General features: G+C 41.9%; 1 protein-coding gene across 4 annotated transcripts in view; it reads right to left on the bottom strand.

Moving 5' to 3' along the window:
• The window catches only part of ctnnal1 (catenin (cadherin-associated protein), alpha-like 1), a 56,734-nt gene that overhangs the window by 16,062 nt on the left and 17,815 nt on the right, over nt 1–22,857 (bottom strand). For 3 of the 4 annotated variants that reach the window (XR_014917375.1, XM_085445219.1, XM_085445221.1), the window contains exons 2-3: nt 8,133–8,322; nt 2,296–2,483 (exon numbers count right to left, since the gene is read on the bottom strand). Coding sequence is in view for 3 of the 4 variants with exons in the window: in XM_085445219.1 (XP_085301345.1) it covers nt 2,296–2,483; nt 8,133–8,322 (378 nt within the window). In the remaining variant the exon portion in view is untranslated. Of the gene's footprint in view, nt 1–2,295; nt 2,484–8,132; nt 8,323–11,002; nt 12,264–22,857 lie in introns of those variants that run through there. The other variant, XM_085445220.1, reaches the window with a different exon arrangement.

Raw genomic sequence — 22,857 nt, 5'->3', positions numbered from 1 at the left:
GAAGAACATCAGAGTAGCACTGGAAATGGCCACATAGTTTGGTATCATAGGCAGTATAAAACCTGGTCGTTGCTTTTGGGTTAGAAAGATGAAGCCACTGTGGAAGTGCTTTAAACCTGGATTCTACTTGAAGGCCACCGAATGGTGACCGGTTTTACAAACACATGTCACACTCTGAACGCATGACAATCATGGGTGACAGTTTAGGATCAAGTAAATAAGGACTCGGTCAAAAGGCCGAGAGGCAGGTCTGCAATCATTTGGCAACCACCAGTTGTGAACAGTGTTTATTACGTCAAGCAATAATTTTCATCCACGACCACTTTTTATGAAAAAACAAGACGATCACTTAATAAAAACAAATGCACGAGCTCAGACGCAATGTTGAAGTGTCCTGACACTTTCATCAATGAATAAAAACAAGATGAAAATGTTCTGAAAAGACAATTTCCAATCAGAACTAAGTTTGGATTGAAGGTGATCTAATCAGATGTAATCCCCTTCGTGCAGTAAGGTCAGACGCACACATTTAATCTGCTGTTGACAAACAGGGTGCGAAGGAGCCAAGCTCCTTGTTTGTCACCCACCATGTGGAGCAACTCTCACGGTAAAAACACAAAACTAAAAATAAATAGAATTCGGAGGCTTAAATTATGACTAAACCTAAATGTAATTTTAGTCAAAAGACTAAAGCTAAAGCAAAACCAAAAACAGCTGTCAAAATTAACACCAGTTGTGAAGAAAAAACAAATATTCCCCGAATAGTTGGTGAATGGTTGCTGAGGCAGTCGTGTGGAAAATGAGTGCCAAAGTCGGAGTCATGCAGGTTGGCTAGGACCTGCCTGTGAGGAAAAATAAGAAGTCCCCAGTCAGTTAGCAAATAACTTTGGTTGCTAGCATATTGATGTGGAAGAAATGGACTTCTCTACAAACACTGTCCAGCTACCCTCTGAGCTGCAGTGAAACTTCATGGTTAAAAAGGTGCAACTTTTATTTTTGAAGATGAAACCTCTCCATTTCCGATGCGTGTCCCACTTGCAGACAAACACGAAAAAACTACAGGAAACCACGGCAATCTGGTAGCAACCAAAGCAGTCACTAGGATGTCTTTGGTGTAGCACTTTCTTTTCAACCAATTTCATCCAGCAATAGTCACAAACCTTCAGGATCCACTGCCAGCAATGCCAATAATTACCAGTTGGAGAATAAAAATGTTTCCCATAACAACTGGTGGTATCATACGCAATGGCCAACAATTGAGCAATGAGTGCAAGACATCATACGAGAAACCTGAATTGAAGTTTGAGGGAAAGAATGCCTTGACATGACCTCTGTTAGAAAGTTCCTCGTGACTTTGTGGACCCAGTCACTCATTTTGGGTCATATTGAACAAAAAATTAAGTCTATTTTCAAATCTTAGTCAGTGGATACCGGAAGATTATCCATGGTAAGCTCATTGGCTATTGACAAGTGATTCCCAGTTAGCCAATGAGCAAGCTATTTCACACTCCTTGCCGCAGTCGGGTTTTTGAAACCAAATTGGCAACATTTAAAATGATCTCTGTGCTTCAGAAAACGGTAAAAAAAAAAAAAATTCATGGCAGCGACATTCATCTTTTATACTGTCTATGTTGATGAGAATATTAGTAGGGAGACTAAAAACATGATTTGCCATACTAGAGTAAATATATGCTTTTATTTCTGTCAACCTCATCCTGCCGTTTGTTGCATTGACAGTTCAATGTGATAGAAGTGTATTAGCAGTATCTTTTTTACATTGATTTGCATTACATTTATGCTAGCCAATGAGGCCATGCTAGCATACCGAGCATAAGCAGCTTTTATCCATGCCATGCAAAGAGGAGGAAGAGGTATAATTGCGTTTGCCAATAATGGAGAGCAGGGGGCTGTCGACTGTCTGTCGAAACGAGGCTAACCAGTCATGATTAGGGCCCATTTCCATTCTTGACTCATTCTACAGAGCTACATCTGTATCACATTGTCTGGCTAAGAGCATAGCCAGGTACGACAGAGAGAGACAGTCTCTGGTTCTGCGTTTTTATGTGGTTGCTAAATGTGCCGTTTCCCTTCAATTACCTCCAGAGCACTTCTTCAGAGAGCCAGTGCTTATCTGTTAGGACATAAAGGACTCAGGATGGAGTTTGCTAGTGTGTGCGCGTGCGCACGTGCATGTGTGCGTATTTCTGTGTGGACCAAAACGTGTAGAAGATAAACAAAGCAAGCAAACCCATTCATGTGGTTATATGGCTATGGCTCACGTCCGTTATGACTCACCTTGTTGCGTGATGTGATTATCTGTTTGATGACGATGCGGTCGGCCAGCACCAGGACTTTGGTGACAGAAGAGAGGAGCAATCGAGCAGCCTTCACCATCGCTGTCCTATCACTGAACACTGTGACACGTCCATCCAACTGGGAAGGCAAGGCCGAGCCAACATCTGTCAGCTGGGCTATGGCATCACCTGTGAGGGACAGCGTGGGTCATCAAGCCACAATGGTAGAACTTTAAACCATCTGAGATGATACACTGTTTGACATTACTTCACCTGCAGATAAAGATGAATGCTATATTAACTGTTATGAGTGTTCTTTTTTATTCTCATCCAAAAAAAGCCTAATTGTATGTTAAAATAAAAGTAGTTTCACTAAACTTAATCTCTAAGATCAAACACAGCTTCACACATGAAAATTAAATATAGTTTGTTTTTTTGACATCAGTTCTTTATAAGCTTGTGTATATTGTAATTATACCAACAGAGGTTTTTTTTGCTATCCACCATCTGTTTTAGAGGGGGGTTGTTTCTACACCTCGCCAAATACGTGAGCTGGAAACAAAAAGAAAACAGGTTATTTTGAAATGATCTATTGGCCGAGAAGCAGGGGGGGGAAAGAAGAAAAAAAAAAAAAGTTGTGCTCGGTACAAGTCTGCTTTTTAAATGCTTTTAATGTGTTTATGTTATGTAAGAAGTCCAGTTCTAGTTGGGCTATATCCAGCAGGGACATTTTTTGGACTTTTTAACTCTGTTTATAAAAACTGAAAAATCAGATTAGGCAGTGAAAGGTCAAGTCACACGGCCCAAAAGCTCACTTTGAAGAGGCCATGGAAACTTGGTTGGCCCTGAACACTTTCTGACTTTGTGTCAGGCTATCCAAAAAGGATCTTATCCTATTTGTGGAGTCAGGCACAGAACATGCTGCAGGGTTTACATATCCCATCTGGCCTGGAAGTACTCAGAAGGATTTGCAGGATGTGGCAGGAAGAAACACCTCTAGGGCTATTTTTCTGTTGCCTTCTGTCACTGAGATCTGGACCCAGATAGGAGGAAGAAATTGGACGGATGGCCAGTCAATTGATCATGGCCTGTTAGTTATGACACTGTTATGTTGCTCCAGTGTGTCACTCTTCACCTCTGGCAGTAAAGTCTTGGACAGACTGGAACTTAGCACATTAGCATGTCTGCTATTACAACACAGCCCCCAACTTACTGGTATGCTTCCAATGTGACTTGTTTTAAGAGTTAAAAAAAAGTAGTTAGTTCAGATAATACTAATACATAATGCTCCAACCCCCCACCCCACCCCCCAACCAGAAAATAATAATTGCTCATGTCACTAATAAATGAAGGAAACAACTGAGAAACTGACTTTATTCCAGCCTATGGTTCAGTAAGTGTTATTATCTTTATAGACCACATACAACGGACCTGATGTTGTACCCAACTTTATTACAGTTGCACAATGGTTAAAAGATTGCCGGCATCACACACCACATTGCCGGCTCCTTTAGATGATCAGACAACTATTTAGACAGATATGGCTAACAACACAAAAAGGACTCACAGCAGTGTTTCTCTTCGGCTGGGCGGTTGGTCTGTGCTTATGAGAAAGCTGCGAGCAGCTATACCAGAGGTCAAGCAATCAGCCAGTTCCGAATGGGCACACTTTGGAACAGACTGTGCACTAGAACTACCCCCAAAAGGGAAGAATGTAGAGTTATACAGAGCAGGCTGAAAACCCATTACCAAAATATCCTCTATCAAGAGGAAAATGTACAGAGTTAAGAAATCCCAGCAAGAGTTCAGAGTTCAGAAAGGAAAGGGAAGGGGATAGGTCGCTAGCAAGTGCTGCAGCTTAGCTGTCCATTATGTTTGGCTGGTCCTTTAAAAGAAGCTGCAGTGAGGAACTGATTGCATCCGACAGGCTGCTTTTCAGTGCCAGCTCTGCTAACCAGTTAAAACATTTGAGGCCCGCCTCACAAAGAATGCTGCACAACCCCCCCGTGACCACGACCAGGGTAGATAACAGAGGCCTGATCCAACTCTCGCCTCTCCATTAGCAGAATATAAATTGTGCCCGGCACAGATTTTCATAATCTTGAGTTGAAATCAAACCTATCCTACTGAGCCTTTACGTGTCAAATCTATCTGTTCATGTACAAAGCAGTTTTGCCCAACACAAAAAGTTGTGTGCCGTGTGAATGAATTCTGCTTTTTTTCCCTGAATCATCGACTCTTTATTGATAAGTGAAAACCAGACGGTGTAGTCTGTTGTATGCTGGTATATTGCCTGGATCAGGCACATTACACTTAGAATCTTATATAATCTCACTTTCAACTACATAACAACTTACAAAATTAATATGTACCCCACCACCTCAGTTGTACTGTGTGTAGTGCAGGCTAGTGCAAGTGATAACAACTATCTAAACTAAGGGTTGTGAGAACATTTGGAATCTGACATCTGACAGGAAGCCAGAGTGTGTATAGGTGCCAACATTGCTGTAGCCGTGTTTCTGTGTCATTCATATGTCATATGCTACTTAGATAAAACATTTTGATAGTTTACTTTACGCAAATTCATTCTCATCCTGATCCCATCTACCCTTCTTTGACATCTTGGGAAGAAAGGGAAAGGCAGAAATCCGGGAAATGTGAGAATGACACTAAGAAACTGAGTGAAACTGACAGAGACAGAGATCCAGCACAGATTGCCTTCACTGACCTGCCTCATTGGATCCCTGCGACGCGCCGATGATGGGTAGCATCTAATTAAACTAGTGCTTTCAGCCTGCTTTTATTTCATTCATTACAGCGCACACAAGGCTGAAGCCTGCCTGATTAAACTCTCCCTGCGGCTAGGTATTAGAGAAATGTCAATCCTTCACTAACTAGCCCTGCTTTCTCCCAGAGACTTTAACAAAATCTAAGAGAAAAGACCTTTTTTATCATCCCTCAAGACGCCTCCATTATTTTATTTTATTTTTTTAAATAGTCAGAGACTAGGAAAAAAAAGGGGGGGAAAGTTTTTTTTTTAAATCAGGGAACAATTGTACCGACTGTCAGTATAAGTATGAGGGAAAACTGTGAAAACACCTCCCTGAGAGGAAAGCAAGAACTGGAATAAATTAGTCACAGTGGGCAAGCAACACACACGCACACACAGGTGCACACATACACTTTACTTGGTTTTACCTCAGCGCACACAGCTTCACAAACACACACACACACACTTTCTCATCAGTCTATTCTCCTCCTCCCACCAGCGCTCTCTTTGTTTGAGTTTTAGCAGTCTTTACAAATCAGCACTGTGAGAGGATTAAAGCTACACAAGCTGGTTCCCACAACATAAACCTATTATCACAGCGTTGAGGCTAAATTCTTATCCGCTGCGATATTGTTTCCGGTTTGCTCTGTAGAAGGCTAAATGAGGTCCTTGTTTTGTCTGATAAGATTGCAAGAGTTGGCAGAGATGAAGAAAAGTTACACTTGCAAGTGATAACAACTATCTAAACTAAGGGTTGTGAGAACATTTGGACTGACAGGAAGCCAGAGAGTCTATATTTTTAGACAGGATCTTAAAAAGGCAATACAAAGGGAAGTGCTAAAAACAGTGGGAAAAGCAAATCTCTCACAAAAACATCACCTTGTCTTTTCCATCTTCAGTTAGAGCTAACAGTTCGCTCTTTCTTGTCTTTTAACACTGGTGGCTACTTTTTTGACCTCCTCCTAGCATCTCTCATCAAACCCCAGGTACAGGTTTCAGTGTCAACAGATATGTTATGCATTTCTAGCTTAGTCATAAAGAAATAAATAAAAAGACCGTAGCCTTGCAATGAGCAGGAAGAAAAAAATTAATAAATGAAAATGAGACTGGCAGCCTGTCCAGGGTGTACCTTGCCTTTTGCCCTATGATAGCTGGGATAGCCCCCGACCCTGATAAACATAAGCAGAAGAGGACGGATGGATGGAAAAAAAATGAGGGGTTTCCTGGTGGGTGGTAACCTGTCTTCAAACAACTGTCTGTCAGACAGACTGCTGAAGGTTTACAAACAAATGCCATTTAATTGCCAACACGTTGCAATCAGTCTGAGCTGAGGAACACGACTCGTCTGCAACCCGTCTCCTTACTACAGGAGACTCAAATCAACTTTTTCTTGGTATATTCCTACATAAAACAATAGTTGCAGATTGCGTAAGTCAGCAACTATGTCACTATTTCTGGAGGAATTTCTGTTTCAGATGTATGAGAATCAAACTGGACTCTGAATGTAAGTAATTAATGTGAATTTCTGTGTATGTAGACAGCAACAGATTTTCAAAAGATGCTACCAGACTTACAGTTTGTGCTGATTTATCACCGTAAACTGCTGTATTATAGAAAACCGACTGCATGTAACACAACCCAAACTAATACCAGACTGATAACAGACTAGCTGCGCCTGGCTGCGAGTGGTCGCAAACTTCGATCCTCTTTTCAAAGCCAATACTTTAAATGGCAAAGAGATTACAAGCTGGGGCGGTAACAAAATATTGACCATGTGCTATAGTCTCCAACCTCCATCTCAATAATGAGATGGAGGTTAAAGCAGGTTTAAATAGCATGCATATGAAATTTGCCGAAAACATCCAAACAAATCTGCTCCGATCTGCTCAGGGTTATGAAGAAATGGTTTGCACTGCATCCCGGGAGAGAGGGCAACTATTAAATGCTCAACTCAACTCCAGGACCTCATGAGCATGTTTTAGAACTTGGGCTGAAACCCTGAAATGTTCAGCATAATAACTTTATCAGAAAAATCCCATTAGGGTATCCAATATTATATAATCTGTAGTATTGCTACTACTACTAATACCACTAATCTTAATATAATGATTGTAGTGTATGTTTGTATGTCTGTGCCTTAACATAAGACACATTACATAGAATGTTTCATCCATAATAATTAAACTTCCAAGGACACCAGGATTATCCACATCGATATAGCTTTTGGGAAGAATATTTACAGAACACTTAGATCTTTACAAATGTAGAGATGTTAGTAGAGAATCTCTCTTTAGAGATGCAGCCGTGGAGAGAAATCAACACAGAAAAGGTCAATTAATATAAATCGATGGGAAAATATGATTGGTTCTTCAAACAGGTTATAAATATGTATCTGCATAACAAAGAAACTATCAATTTCTGTTTGAGGTGCTGAATATTAGGGGAACTACAACCCTTTTAATCTCACCAACAGCCTGCTGCATAAAGTCTCCTATTTCCTTCTATCAGAATCCATTATGCAGTGCTTCCCAAGCCCACATACACACGTTAATTCCCTCACTCTACACAGCACCCTTGGGTGCAGCAGCACTTTTTCATATTTTACTTCCAACCTAATAACGGCAATGTGTTTAGAGCACTCTGGAGGTCCTCTGGTGTAATACTGTTTGACAGCCAGGCTGTTCAGACTAATCGAAATTTGATAAAATTTGATAAGACTGAAGCCTGAATGTGATGCTCGATGCTTTATGAAACTGCCGTTGGTTGTCTTAACAAAACACTGATGAGAAGCCTGCAGCTTATTGGATAACCAGGTCAATACACCCTCAGTGGAAAAAACAGAGCATCATAAAGAAATGACCAAGTTTACTACAGGAAAATAAAGGATCCATCACGAAGAAGCCTTTACGATAAAAAAAAAAAAACAACCCAACAACACTTACTTTATACATCAAACACATAAAAAGGAGTGAAAGCTAGAAAACAAACACTCCACTATGTGCTACGTTTATGTGCAGCAGTTCAGTAAAAATGTCAAGTAAGAACGAGGCCCAACCAAAGATGCTCACCTGCTCTGCGAGCTTCGAAGCAGGCTTGACCCATCTCATCCTTCAGCTCCTGGTTCTCTGCGGCGATGGCCTCCCCGACTGCTACAAAACGCCCCACTGCTACACTCACCGCCTGGCCCACCCTGTGTATAGCTGCCAGGGTGCGCTCTGACTTCTTTGGCTTGTCTTTGTGGTTGATCAGAGTGGTGATCTGCAGGAACGAGTGGAGAAAGGAAAAAACAGGAAAGCAGGACAGCCTTGTTAGAAAACAGATTCGGCTGTAATTCTCGTGCTTTTGTTTAAAAAACAGTGAGGAGGGGGTGAGTCTTTGAGCAACGGGCCAGTTTTTGAGGCTGTAATATAGTTTATCCTATAGCATACACCATCTTCTATAAACAATATATAGCATCTGCCATATGTGTCTGTGGGACATGCACCCAGTACGATAGAAGACCAGTTACAAACACCAGTTTGCTCATGTTTACGCACATCTTCTGTGACCTATACACAGAAACGCGTGCACAGAGACAAGTCAGGTGGGCCCTTTAGTGGTAATTGAGAATATTAATAATAAATGAGCTGGACCAATTAGCATCCATTATTTATTGATCGCTTCTATTCTCTCCAGTTGTTACTATCATCATCATCACTTTGAGTATGTGGCTACGAATGAGGGGCACGTGTGTGTGCCAAACCATTTGGGTCAGGAAATGGCGGGTGGTGATTTTAATTGGTCTATGGCTGTAGGTGGTCCAAGTAGGGGTGGGGGGGCTTTTGTGGTAAAGTCTTTGAGGGGCTGCAGAACCTATGCTGCCTCTGCTGAGTTCAGATGGCTGAACAAACAGCATCCTGACACAGGAATGTTACGCAGCAGGTTGTGGATTTTCCTCTGCCAAAAGATTCTGAATGAGACCCTTTGAAATGTGACCTGATAGATTTAAACGACTATAACACATTTAAATATCAGATGTCTTGAAAAGCTGTTTCTTTTAATAAAAAGAAATTTAAAAAAAAAACATAAAAAAAACCCCCACAAGTGTGTCATCAGGAAAACTGTTACTTTCTTACTCGTACATTTGTAATGTAAGGTGTGAAATGCATTCGGCGTGACTGTCAACGACCAGCGCCATCTCATTCTGTGCAGGATTCTTTAATGTTTGCTCAGATTTTCCAACATTCAGTTCATCTTTTTTTTGTGTACATTGCAAATCATTTTAAAATATGTTTCATGCAGCTTTTTCTGCACAAAACACATATCTAGAACGTTCATAACCTAAACCATTGAAAAAAATACTTATGTACTTCACAAATTTACAAATATTTATCTGCATGACAAAGAAACTATACATTTCTGTGCAAGACTTATACAGAAAAACTCAGCCTTACTGTAAAATCTAAGTATCTGTGTAGATTAAACTGTGCTTTGGCAGTCCATTTCAATGGAGTGGGACAATGGAGCCCTTTCTCTTGAAGAGACACTCTTTGAAACATTGCGTGGAACATTTTTGCCATGTAACTTGTAATTTATTTTGCCGTCTTATTTTAAGATTTTATTGGTGTTCACTTCGGTGCCGATTCACCCAATGTCAATTTAGATTTGATTAACTTCAGCACCAGGAAGATAAAACAAAGAATTCTACAAGAAAATTGCCTGTAAAGACAATTTTAATGTTTTATTTTCGTTTGTGCACACTGTACACAACCTCTCATCATTTCCTTACAACAAAAAAATAGGACAAGGATGCATGTGTGTTTGTCCTTTTTTCCCCCTTTGAGTGCTGTTTACTGTTCAGTGATTTGTGTTACTTTGACCCTTTTGCACTCCAACACATTTGGGGGTTATCCTTTCATTTTAGTGTCCTCTGTGGGTTACACAAAGGTAGAAGCCGAGGTAGAACATGTCCGGTATTTCATTCAGACTTAGTGTTTCTCAGACCCTCATGATGACTTGGAAGTCTTTTGTTTGCTCGTAGAAAATACTAAAAATATATTTTACTTGAAGACGAAGTACCTTGATAATAATTATCACGATTACATTTCCACCACATAATCTTAAGCAAGGATTTTCTTCTACCTGCCCCACCGCAGGGTGGGCAGTCAGCAGCTTGAAGCGCTCCTTTGTAAACCTACAACCAGCTTTATGAGCCAAACAGCACATCCAACAAGGCCACAAAGTTGAGTAGTTTAAGCACCACAATATACAAGCAAAACACACCACAATATACAAGCAAAACACACACCACCTGGATTTGTTCAACAGAGTTATACTGGAAGGTATAAAAGGTGGTTTCTTGTCCCTCCATTGTAATGATAATAACTTATATCAACAGAAAGAGCAGATGACATAAATTTGCAGTTCTGACAATGTCAAAAATTTAGACGTAAACATTCACCAGACACTTAATTAGCTACACTGGCTCAATAATGCAAATCTAATCAGCCAATCTCAAGGCAGCAACTTGTATTTAGGCAGGTAGACATGGTAAGAAAGCAACACTGACTCAAATAACTACTCATTACAACCAAGGCAGAGGACCTTTGAATGTACAGCGTGTCAAACTTTGAAGCAGATGGGCTACAGCAGCTGGAGATTGAGACTACAATTCACACAGCCCAAAACTGGATATTAGAGGATTGAAAAAATGTTGTCTGGTCTGATGAATCTCAACATTCAAATGGAAAAGTGAGAATTTTGGCATAAACAACATGAAAGCATGAATCCATCCTGTCTTGTATCAACGGTTCAGGCTGATACAAGCGTAATGGTGCGGATCACATTTTCTTGGCACACTTTGACACCCTTGGAACCAGCTGAACATTGTTTGGGCATCAGACCCTACCCGAGTATTGTGCTGAACATGTCCATCTCTTTATAATCACAGTGTGCCCACCTTCTGATGGTTGCTTCCAGCAGGATAATACTGCATCTCAATCCAAAAGATCATCTTTGAGATTTTGTTGGAACAGGAGATTCATATCATGGATGTGCAACCGATGAATCTGCAGCAACTGTGTGATGCTATCACCTATATACACACGGGCCAAAATCTCTGAGGACTGCTTCCACTACCTTGTTGAAGCTATACAATAAGGAATTAAAGCAGTTCTGAAGGGTCCAACCCAGTACTAATAAAGTGGTCTCTGAATATATATACCGTAATTGTCGGGCTATAAGCCGCTACTTTTTGCACAAGCTTTGAACCCTGCGGCTTTTAGTCAGGTGCGGCTTTTCTATGGATTGTCCATGATTTTTGTGATATCGTAAGACGATTTGTTTTGTTTGTTCTGCTGTTGTACGGCACTACGTTGCCTGGCGGAAGGATCGGGGTTCAAGAGTGGTATGTTGGTCACATGTCCATCCGCCAGGCAACATAGTGCCGTACAAGTAGCGCGAAAAACAAACTTCAAAGTAGCGCTACGCGTTCAGCGGGAGTCGTGGATGACGAGCGGCGATAAACTTGCGAAAAGCAAGTTATGCTCAACACCACCAGTGGATTCTGACAGCGTGGAAAAGTGTGAAAACATCCACGATCACCAACGGATTTCGAAGGGCTGGACTGCTGCATGATAAAGAGGAGGACACCGCCACGGCCCTTCAGAGGGTGTTCGACTCTGACAACGAGGATTTCTTTGGTTTTGAAAGTGACAACGAAGGAAAGAAGCTGAGAGTGGATGACGAAGCCATCCTGAGCCTGTTCGTTTCCGACACTGGAGAAGAGGACTTTGGTGGTTTTAGTGCGCAGGAAGATGGTGGTGAATGACTGACTTTTCTTCTTGTTAAAGCCGTGTCACTGCACCTGAGCCTAAAAGGTAGTCCGAATCTATTTTTCTGGTGTGCTGTAGGTTACTGTTATGTACTACATTTGTTACTCATTTATGAAGCACAGCACATGTGCAAATATGTACCCATAACTTGTTTTTCAAAATATTAATAAAAGGGGTGTGTCTCCAAACAGCCATCTCTTTCCTGACAATTCGCTTTGTGCATATTCTCTTACATATGATAAGTCAACATTGAAACACCTGCGGCTTTTGGTCAGGTGCGGCTAATGTATGTACAAAACAGGATTTTCCCCTGATTTTAGCTTGTGCGGCTAATATTCAGGTGCGCTTTGTAGTCCGGGAAATACGGTACACTATTGGTTTCACATGATAAGCTGTACTGGCAGCTACAAGGCTGAAATAAATCATCTGTGCCTTGATTCTCTGTTGTTTTTCTCTACACGTACCCCTCTTTCACTTGTCACAATTTTTCCCCTCATTCTCCATCCGATGACACACTATTGTTTTCAAGCAAGATCATGACCCTGAAGCGCTCTTAAAGCCCTTCTTTTAGTCTGTCACTCGTCACTTTATATATTGCCTTAGTACAAGAGGCTCTCTTCCTGCAAGCCTAGTGTTTTTCACTGAGTCATCCACACAGAGTGGGATACTCCTAACGAAAAAAAACAGTGCTGTCTGGCTGGACATTATGCAGCCTATCAGAAGATATTAGATCACTGTGACACATGATTCACATCTACGTCATAAAGAGACTGTTGTTCAATATTAAGTGGAGTTCATGTTATACAACAGACCTAATTGTTGCTTTTGTGATGTAAAATGCATTTCTGATGACTGAAGCGTTTCACTCAGCAGGGTGCATGCATGTCTGCACAACACGGTGCGCATGCTTTTCCTAAAAGACTTGTACAAGGAAAGGGACGTGAACACACACGGCACGAATCCAAAAACAAGCTTCCGATCACAGCGAGAGCACAATGGAGGGAGCTAGACTTTCAAGTGAGAGGAGAGGAAGAGAAAGTGACGGAGGGAAACTGTGTGAAACAGACAGAGTGAAACAAAAAGAAGGTTAAAAGTGACACAGAAAGACACCTCCAGTACAGCTTCCTGTGTTAACAAAAAAGCTGCAGCTGAGGTTGAAAGAGTCGAACAAATTTAACACGGCGGGTCTCTGAGAAACAAATAGAGACGAAAAGATCTCAGCGAATCACAAAGGGAGAGTTGGATTTCCTCCATTAGGGATTACTAGGTGGGTACGTTTACTGGGCTGTGCAAACAGGAACAGAGCAGGGTGGAGAAAGCATAATATTGATACAGTGCCATCGCAGAAGAGAGGCCTCTGTGTTTGTGTGTCAGAGGAACTTGACACAAACACAGAGGGAGGAGAGTTCATGTTCATTTTACATTTATTTTTAAAAAAGATTAAATTTTCAGGTTTTTGAAAAAACTAAATGGCATTTTTTTAGGTGTTTTAACTTATAGCTACTGGAAATCCAGTGGATACTTTTGCATCCCAAATGTCACCTTCATATGACTTTATATTTAGGCCCATTTATAGAAATTACCTCTAGACCTGAGCAATACTTTCTGATGTCTTGATTTGAAGAATTAAAACTATTTTGAGGTCAAAGGTTATGATTTGACTGTATTTTACACACCTGAATACTCTCTTACAAGTTCAGCCTTCTTCACTTCACTCCTCTGACACACACGCACGCACGCTGTGTCTGAATGCCAATGAGCACTGAACCAAGCAGCATCGGGCCCAAAGCCTCCAAACCCCACTGAAGATTTACATAGTATGAAATCCAATGAATGAGCACAAACGTTGCTCTAGATCAGGGGTGCCCAATCCCGGTCCTCGAGAGCTACCGTCCTGCAGCTTTTAGATGCATCCCTACTCCAACACAGCTGAATCAAATGGTTTGATTACCTCTTCAGCATGCCATCGTGTTTGGCAAAGGCCTGATAACAAGCCATTCATTTGATTCAGCTGTGTTGGAGTAGGGATGCATCTAACGTAGCCTTAAAAAAAAGCTGCAGGATAGTAGCTCTCGAGGACTGGGATTGGGCAGCCCTGCTCTAGATGAAAAAGTCAAAAACCCTGACAGATCTGTTTATGGACGGGGATAACTGAATACCTCTGCAACCTAAAAAAACAAAATTAAAAAACCGCACATCCTCCCTCCTGTAATAGTTGAGTCCTTGCGCTTTACTGACGTGAATACTGAAGGCTTTGCTGTGGGGGAAAAACAGCTTAATCTTCCATGTGACTTGATGAATGCGTGGAGCCAGGCTGCAATGCACATGTTGCTATTTGAAGTGGTCCATTTACCCTTGGTACTCTCTTACACACAGTGTGTACAGTACACACAGAGTTCTGTATACACGTTTTCCCCTCTCACAATAACACTGGTTCGCAACCAGTTAATTCCAAACCATTTACCTCTCTTCTCTTGTGAATAATTACGATAGCAATTACAAGGTCATAAAAGAAATGATAACAGCATACACTTAGCAACACAATACACAGAGTCCACCCACTGGTAAGCAGGAAATCTAGACTAACACCTCAAGGACACAGTGACTGACTATAAATCAGAGGGTAACAAAAGCTGGGAACATTTGCGGCTGCTTCCCGTGGCTACTGACTGAATGGCAGTACTAGGTGAAAGTTTGGCATTATCTGAGTCATTCTTTTCTTTTTCTCTGCCTGTTTTTTTTCTGTTCTCATTTAGATGTATGAACGTCTAGATAAATGGGTGTTGCTGTGGAGGAGAAATCGAATTTACTCAAAACAGATCAATTCAGAGCCTCTTCTCCGATGGCAAATTTGCATCAATCTTGTCATTTAATAAAAGCAAAGGCAGCAAGATAAACGTGAGTATGAACAAGCTGATCCTACAGCCCTGATGGGGCCCTATTAAACACACATTGTTGACATTTATTACAATAATTGCTTGCTCGGCAAGTGTTGTGTTGGTCTCCTTATTCATCTAATTTATATCTGTGCTTCTAAGCTTCACTTTCCCTCCCGATAAAGGGAATTTATCTGAAGCAAAGAGACTTTTTTCTAGAGTTTAGACAGAAATAGCTACAAATCCAGCTAATGGAACTATGTGGGGGGAAAAAATACCCATCCATGTGTGGTGACAGCAGAGCTCTTTTCCCCTTTTTTGCCCCCGTAAGCATTTGCATGCATATTTGCAGATACAGGTATTTGATTTGCTGGAGAACTGCTGCATGTTTTTTTCCTCCCTTTTTGGGTACAAAAGAAGGAGGTGACAGCTCGTGAAAAGAGAAGCGGATGAGGTGGAAAGAACTAAAAAGAGAGTTTTGACATCTTGGTCATATTTAGCTGCTGAATGGATGAAAATGAGTTTTGTTGTGCTTTTTCCTTTAATCTGACTGTCTTTTTGTGTTTGTCCTTGTTGATATGTAAAGAAAAAAATACGTTCCATCTGTTAAAACTTTGGCAGCCGTCTGTTTGTGTGCGCCTAAGATTGTATCTCTCATTAAATAGACTCTACAGCCTATGGATCACTGTGAAATGGGAAAAAGAACACTTCCAGGTCTCATTTCAGCCTATTACAGCACAAAGGAATCATTGTTGCGAGGAGTACTGCACCCAAAAGGACGCCATAAGTGTTTGTGTTTTCCACTATTTTTGTTTCCCCCCCTGCTTTCCCCGTCTTTGAATATGAGCAGTGGTACCCTTGAAAAATCCAAGTTTCAGTTTGGTCTTTATTGATGCAAGGAGAGACGGGCTGGTTGTTCACCCAGGACAGCGAGAGAGAGGAAGAGAAGGAAGAAAAACACATAAGAGGAAAGGGATGAAAGTCGCAGTGAACATGCGCTTTAATGGGTGAGCAATTCCTTCCAAATTGGCCGCAAGCAGACAGGAGTTCGATGCTGCGCTGGTTGACTGCCAGACTCTAATATATGAAGAGATGAAAAGAGAGACAAGGGAGTTGGAAGTAGCGCGAACGCAGATAGATGAGGAGAGGTGAAGGGAAGAAAAGAATAAAGTCAAGGACATGTCACATCTACATCGCTCTTTACCTCGTCTTTATTTCTTCCTCAATGAATACCTACAGTCATCCTCTGTTTCACACTTCCTTCCTCTGTGACTTTAGAAGTCTTCCGTCTCCCCTTCTACCTCCATCCCTCTCTTCTTTACACTCCTGTGTGCAGCAAGTGATTTTAGTCTGTCCCTAGAGCTGCACTGCTGCAGTACATACAGTACAGTAACAGCTTGCAGTGCTTAAGCTGCATCCTTAAGGGTACACCGTACATGTGCATAACTGCACCATCCTACTCTTACTCTGCATTAACACATTACTTAGACAGCATATGCACATTCATCCCTTGTGATTTCAATGTACAAGTGATTAAACTAAGCACACACACACGCACACTGACTGGGAAAGTGGCCCATATGGATATGGACAGTGTTCAGGACAGCACCGGTCATTACTAAACACAAACACTGCTAAACAATGGCCAGTGGCCAGTTAACAGGAATATTCTGCATTAACGCGTCATGCCCACGTCTAACAAAGATATAAAAACACTAAATTTAATCCCTTACAGCTGCCTACAAATACAACAGTAAGCGCTACAGAGTCAGCTAATGCAGCAAAATTCACCTTTCGCACCAGAAGTTTTTTGTGGTGGACTTTGTTAAATTACAACCACAAGGCTGCAGTTCAATTTAGCATTAAAGCCGAGCTAAACCACATCCATATGTAGTCTCGACTAGTCATGCATTCTTCGGGAATTAGACCGCATATGCAGAGCTATTTTCATTTAGCACACTCACACACACACCTGCAGGAACCATCACACCTACTGTACCACAAGTCTGTCTGTGCTATATAACACCCTGAGGAGTGTAAATTTTAATCTTTATGCTGTTTTTAAAGCCTTATTTTGGCACCATGCCCAAACCACTTGTACTGTAAGGAAAAGTAACAGAAGCGAGGAAGAACACTGCAGCTTAAAGAAGTTAATAAGCCCTCGAATCGAGGCTGGAATATCCATCTGTCTCTCCGTCCATGGTTATTTGGTAGAGATGCATACTATATACCTGTCACTTACAGATATGCATTATTACTCTTTATAACATGTAAGTGCGTAGGGGAAGATCAGCTACAGAAACAGAGGAGAACAAAGTGACAGAAAAAGTAGGTCTTATCAGCACACACAGCTGTGCTTGCTGTAATGAACTTGCAGAGGCCACGCAGAAAGCTACAGGTTTATGACCTTGGAAATCTTTTTCGGAGACCAACTTCAGATCACTTCGATTTGGTGGCCCCATTAAAAGCTCCCGAAGCCCGAGACGGCAGCCTTCAGACCAGAACCTCAGTTTATGCCCGCTGATGCCTCCCTTGTCACAAAATGTACTTCACGGGCCGAAAGCACAAGACTGTGAGCGTGACTGTCTTTTTTTTCTTTTTTTTTTTTTTTTTTTAATGACATCAGAAACAGCAGTATGCGACATTACGTGATGGCAGAGCTTCAGTTCATCCTTTGTCATTTTTTTTTTTTTTTTTTTTAAATAAATAGGACAGGGGGAATGAATGAGAGAAAGAGGGGGAGAGAAAGAAAGAAAACCAAAGGGGAGAAGAGACGGTGAGAAGGGGGGGGGGGGAAGAGAGAGAAAAAAAAAAAAAAGAACTCCTGGGTCACCTGTATGGAGAAAAAAAACAAAACAAACAAAAAAAACAAACAGAGGAGACAGCAAACAACAAAGAGCAACATAATAATAGAGAAAACAAAGCACCATCACAATAAACTAGCTAGCCATAGATATCAATATTTACTAAATAATAAACGATATTGTGCAGCACGCAAGATAGACAGCGCACAGTGTGCTTTGAGGCAGCAGCCAAGAAAGCTTTAGTCCGCGTCTGTGAATACCCATGTGTGCATACCTGTGTGGATCAGCATGCTTGCATTCCAAAGGTTTCTCCATGTAATGATCTGCTAGGGAGTGTGGGGGGGCCACAGCCCCGTCCTCCAGGGTGTGAAGCGGGTATGGAGGAGATCAAAACTCCAGACATCCAGAGGCCCCCAGAACACAAGAGACCATGGAAGACCAACAGAGGGGCAGCCGCGCCACTGTTCCAGTAAGAGCTGAGGAGAGTCCCAGATGAGGGCTCGCCCAGCAGCCGCGGAGCAGAAGTCAGGGGGAGTTGCAGTGACGCGCCCGTGAGCTCCGCCGGCCCCCAGCTGCGCCTGAGTGACCGAGCCCCAGGCCGAGAGGCCGGGGGCACCCCACCTCCAAAGGGGCCCGAGCGAACCCCAGGCCCCAGGCCCCGACAAGCGGCCGCCAAGGAGTGAGCCGGTGTGTACCCGGACGCCCACCCCCAGACACAAAGAACCACCAACACACCGACACCTGAGGGAGTCCGCCACCGGCAGGGGAAGTGGTGGTGGGTGGAGATAGGCCTCCAAACCTTGGAGGGCCTGAGGTGTCCCCAGAGAGCGTGACTGTGTCTCTAGAGGGATCCCTACACTCCATCGATGTGGGAGCACAGGGATTCCCAGATGGCACTGAGCTCACAGAGGAACACGATTACAACAACAGGAAAAGATGAGATTTTCTGAAACAGACTGTGTTAAAACCGGCCTCTGAAGTGAGCCAAACAGAATACCAAAACATCTGGTAAAATTTCAATTCCCTCACGAATGACAAATGTAAGCCATAAAATGTCATACTAAAGATATAATAATTACAGTACAATTTTATAGAGTCAGTAAATGTTGGTAAATGTTGGTATTGGATTGCTGCCCATAGTATTTATCAAGATTTTTTACACCTGGCGCCTCGGGTCATTTTGAAGGAACAGTTCAAAATTTTGTAAAATAACTGCATCTTCCTGAACTTTTGTACTTGTACTGTTATGTTGGCAAGAAACCAGAAAAGGCCGAAGGGAAGTTGCTGGTTCTAGCAAAAGAACCGATTCTCACCTCCACAAATTGTCCTCAAAAGGTTCCAGTATTTAGATTTTTGTTATTTTCGGACAAAGCCAATGTAGCTGGTTCCCTTGCTTCCAGTGTTTATACTGAACTGAGCTGACAACCTGTCAAACTGGCTTTGAATTGAGCATTCCCTGTTGTGGTGAATACCAGGGCTCCCTCAGTGTATTTTTATATAATTCTGTTATTATTGCTCAAGCGAGCTTTAATAAGCTGGGTTTTTTTGTTTTACACAGTCGTGTTTTCTTGTTTGTCAGTCGAAATTGTTAAATCTGTAACTCACTGTGTTACTTTCCTTTGTTTGATTAAAGTCTAGACGCGAGTGACGAAGGTCACGAGTCAGAAGACGAGAACATGGCATGAACCGTAGCCCACTCGCTCATGTATGCCAACAGAGATGAAGCTGATGAGACAGACAAGCATGCGGGGACACTGATGGAGGTAGACAGGGAGAAGTGGGGGCGTAATGAGGCTTGCAGATGCAGAGGCAGGCAAACAGAAAGAAGGGCTCTTTGACAGTAAAGACAACCTGAACAGAATACAGTGTAGCAGTTGAATGAGGTTGGATTTTCATCAGACTGTACCCCATCTGAGTTGTATGAGAAAAGGGCACTCTTTGGCCTTCAAGCTCTCGCTTAGCAATGAGAGGTGACATTTGAATATGTGGACAGACAGATTGAATCCACAGCAAACATCAGCGAGAAAGGTTATCGCTGATGAATAAAAACTAGCTGCATCCCACTGCGTTTAAGCAGCTGCTCAAGAAGGACAATAGAGTATCATGTCTGCAAAGTGTGTTTGTCACAGGCTTTTATGGTTTTTTTGTCAGGGAAAAAAAAAGTGCTAATATATGATATATTCTTGTTACAAATCTTTTTTAAAAAAATCGTGAAAATGGTCTGGAGTTGAATTAAGAGTGCAGTTTTCATGTCATCTATAAGTTTCCATCACTGCAAAATGAATATAAACAGTTCATTGAATCCTTTTCTCATCGCACGCCGTTCAGATTTCCAGAAAAAAAAAAAAAAAAAAAAAATTGTCTGCACATTAAAAGAAAGCAGCTGTGAAAAATAAATCTAACCTTCTCAAATCTCTTGTTTTTTGAGGTAATTCTTACCCTTTTTTGATAATTAAAGACTGGTGTGTCTTCATCATCACTGTAAAGTAGTCAGATGGCTCCATTTCAAGACTGCACAGAAGAAAAAAGCGACATTGCTGTCTAAATGGTAGTTTTAGTGGACGCAGTTTGCCAACTTGGACTCTGATGCAAAACCTATACAGTAACCAGAGTGTACGTTGCAATTTCACTGGGCTAACTTCCACTCTCCACATGATTCAGTGAGTAAAATAACTTGTGTACAAGTGTGACTGTTGAAATGGAGCCTCTGTGTGCGCTGCAAGCAACACTGGACTTATGACATGATGAAAAGGGCGGTAAATACAATGGTGCTTAAAACACATCCCTTTCTCCTCTGACCACTGTAGCATGCTAAGGCCGCAATGTCTGCATAGCGGTAGAGGATGGCAGCTACTCGAACACAAACACACGCAGCTCGCATTCAAAAGAACACAATACATCTTTTCATTCCTCTTGCTCACGTAATTCGGTGGATAGTCGGTGGGAGGGAGACGGAGAGAGAGGGAGGGAGAGAGAAATGGAGAGAGACAAAGAGAAAGTCAGCGAGTGGGGTCAACCAAGGAGAGCAGAGGGGTGATCTGAACATAGTGTAACTGTTGGGTCAAACTCACTTCGGCTGTCTCAACTGTTCACCTCCTCCCCCAGTGTACTTGGGGGATGTAGCCTAGGAATACGTGTGCTGCGGGGGTTAGCACCCCGTACAGAACGCCCCGAGGCGGCGGCTCATCTCGTTTCCTAACCTTTTCTTCCTGACTGTCGCACTCATATGTTAGGTTGCTATGTTACATTTCAAAATGTACCAAAATTGCATTTGTTTTCTAGGATAAGCATTCGTGAAGATTAACATGATGGTTGTTCTGCATTATAGCACTTTTATGTTCCAATCGGTTATCAAAAGTATTTCTTCTTCTTTTCATCCCTTCTACATAATGACACAGCAACTGTTTGCAAATGCATTAAAAAGGAGAACTGAAATATCCTATTGGCATAAGTATGCATACATTTTACTCGCTCCTTAACGGAAGCACTTTTAGCAGTGATAAAATTTGTCAATCTCTGCAGAAATTTTTTTTTTCATGCTGACGACGAGTCTCTTGTTGGGGCACTCAGAGACATTGACAGACTTGTACCTACACTTTCTCCAGCGTCGTCTTAGCTGTGTGGGTAGGCTCGATGTAAAGCAAACTAATAAAACACCAAAGTCGCACAGCTTTTATATCCATGAGGCCTGATGGCTTTAACATGCAAGAGGAAACATGGTACTTTACAGGACATTTAATAACTTAATTAAAACATTTCCCTTTACTGTATGTGCGAAACATATGTGAACAGCAAAGGGGTACAAATACATTAGAAATTGAATCAGTATTCTGGCACATTGTGTTTTATAAACTAAACTTGTTTTTTTCGGAGCACAACAGCAAGCGCTTCATCAGCTTTTGTGTGTGAAAGGAACTCAGCCTTGGCTAGATTAGCTGACTCTGCAGGGAGCCCTTTGAATACAATAAAAAAAATGCAAATATGTTTAACTGGACAAAGAACTTGAAGCAATTAAACAAGGGGGTGAATCAATCAAAAATATTTTTAATGCTGACTACACAGATTTCTTTAAAACTTTTTTTTTGGCTCTGCCTCAAAAACAACCCCCAAAAACTACATTTATGATGTTCCATAAATCATCTTTTTTCAACTGTTCCCTTTAGTGGTCTCCTGGGCGGATCACCTACCTCCATCTCGCTCTCCCTCCTCCTCTGTCACACCAACCCTGTGCAAGTCCTCCTTCATTACATCCACAAATCATCTCTGAGGTTTTCCTCCTGCCTGGCAGGTCCATCTTCACCATCCTTCCTGTCCATATGTCCAGACCATCTCAGCCTTGCCTCTCTAGCTTTAACTCCAAACCTCTCAACCTGAGCTGTCTATCTGATGTTCATTCTGGTCACTCCCGATAAAATCCTTCTAAATCCTTCCCTAAAACCACGCATCATAACAGTCTCACTACACTCTAGTAAATCATCCCTTTCACTCCTGCTGCTATCCTTCTGTCATAAATCCCCCCTGACGCTTATCTTCACCTACTGTCTGTTGCTTTGGATGGTTGACCCCAGGTATTTAAACTCAGTCACCTTCAATACCTCTGCTCTTTGCATATTCATCTTTTTTTTAATTTTACCTGTCTGCCTTTTTTCTCACACACACACACACACACACACACACTCACGCACGCACGCACACGCACACAGATACATTCTGTCCTGCTTTTACTGACTTTCATTTCTCTTCTCTCCAGAGCATACCTCCAGCACTCCAGGTTGTCTTTTACCAGCTCCCTGCCCTCACTACAGATCACTATGCCGTGTGCAAACATCATAGTCCAATGAGACTCCTGCCTGACCTCATGTGTCAGCCTGTCCATCACCATTTCAAACAAGAAGCGTCTCAGAGCCGATCCCTGATGTCATACCACCCCCACCTTGAACACATCTGTCCCTTCTACCACAACACTCTTCACACCCTTTGATATTATTCTATCATGTTCCCAAAATTAAACAAAGCAAAAATGAAATGTTAGAATTAAACATCTTTGGATTCTCGTCTTATTTTGCAGCTGGTATGATTACGAAGAGCAAGTGGGTCCACATTGTATCAGTGTGACAGTTAATCAGATCTGTCTGGCCGCGAATATGCAGAGGAAAGCAGAGTAGCCGAATAGATTGCATGGCTGGCACACAGTAGACAAACCAATAAACTGAGCTCATATTTTCCAAGGGACCATTCACTGTCAAATAAACGACAAATATAATCCCACTTATTGCCTGGAATTATTGCTTGGCATCGATC

Source organism: Copadichromis virginalis, linkage group LG22 (assembly GCF_057382275.1).
Source record: "Copadichromis virginalis isolate Kocher_CV1m ecotype Utaka linkage group LG22, C_Virginalis_male_GT1.1, whole genome shotgun sequence".
Taxonomy (NCBI): Eukaryota; Metazoa; Chordata; class Actinopteri; order Cichliformes; family Cichlidae; genus Copadichromis; species Copadichromis virginalis.
The sequence above is the reverse complement of the archived record's forward strand: the minus strand, read 5'-3'. Positions and strand labels throughout refer to the sequence as shown.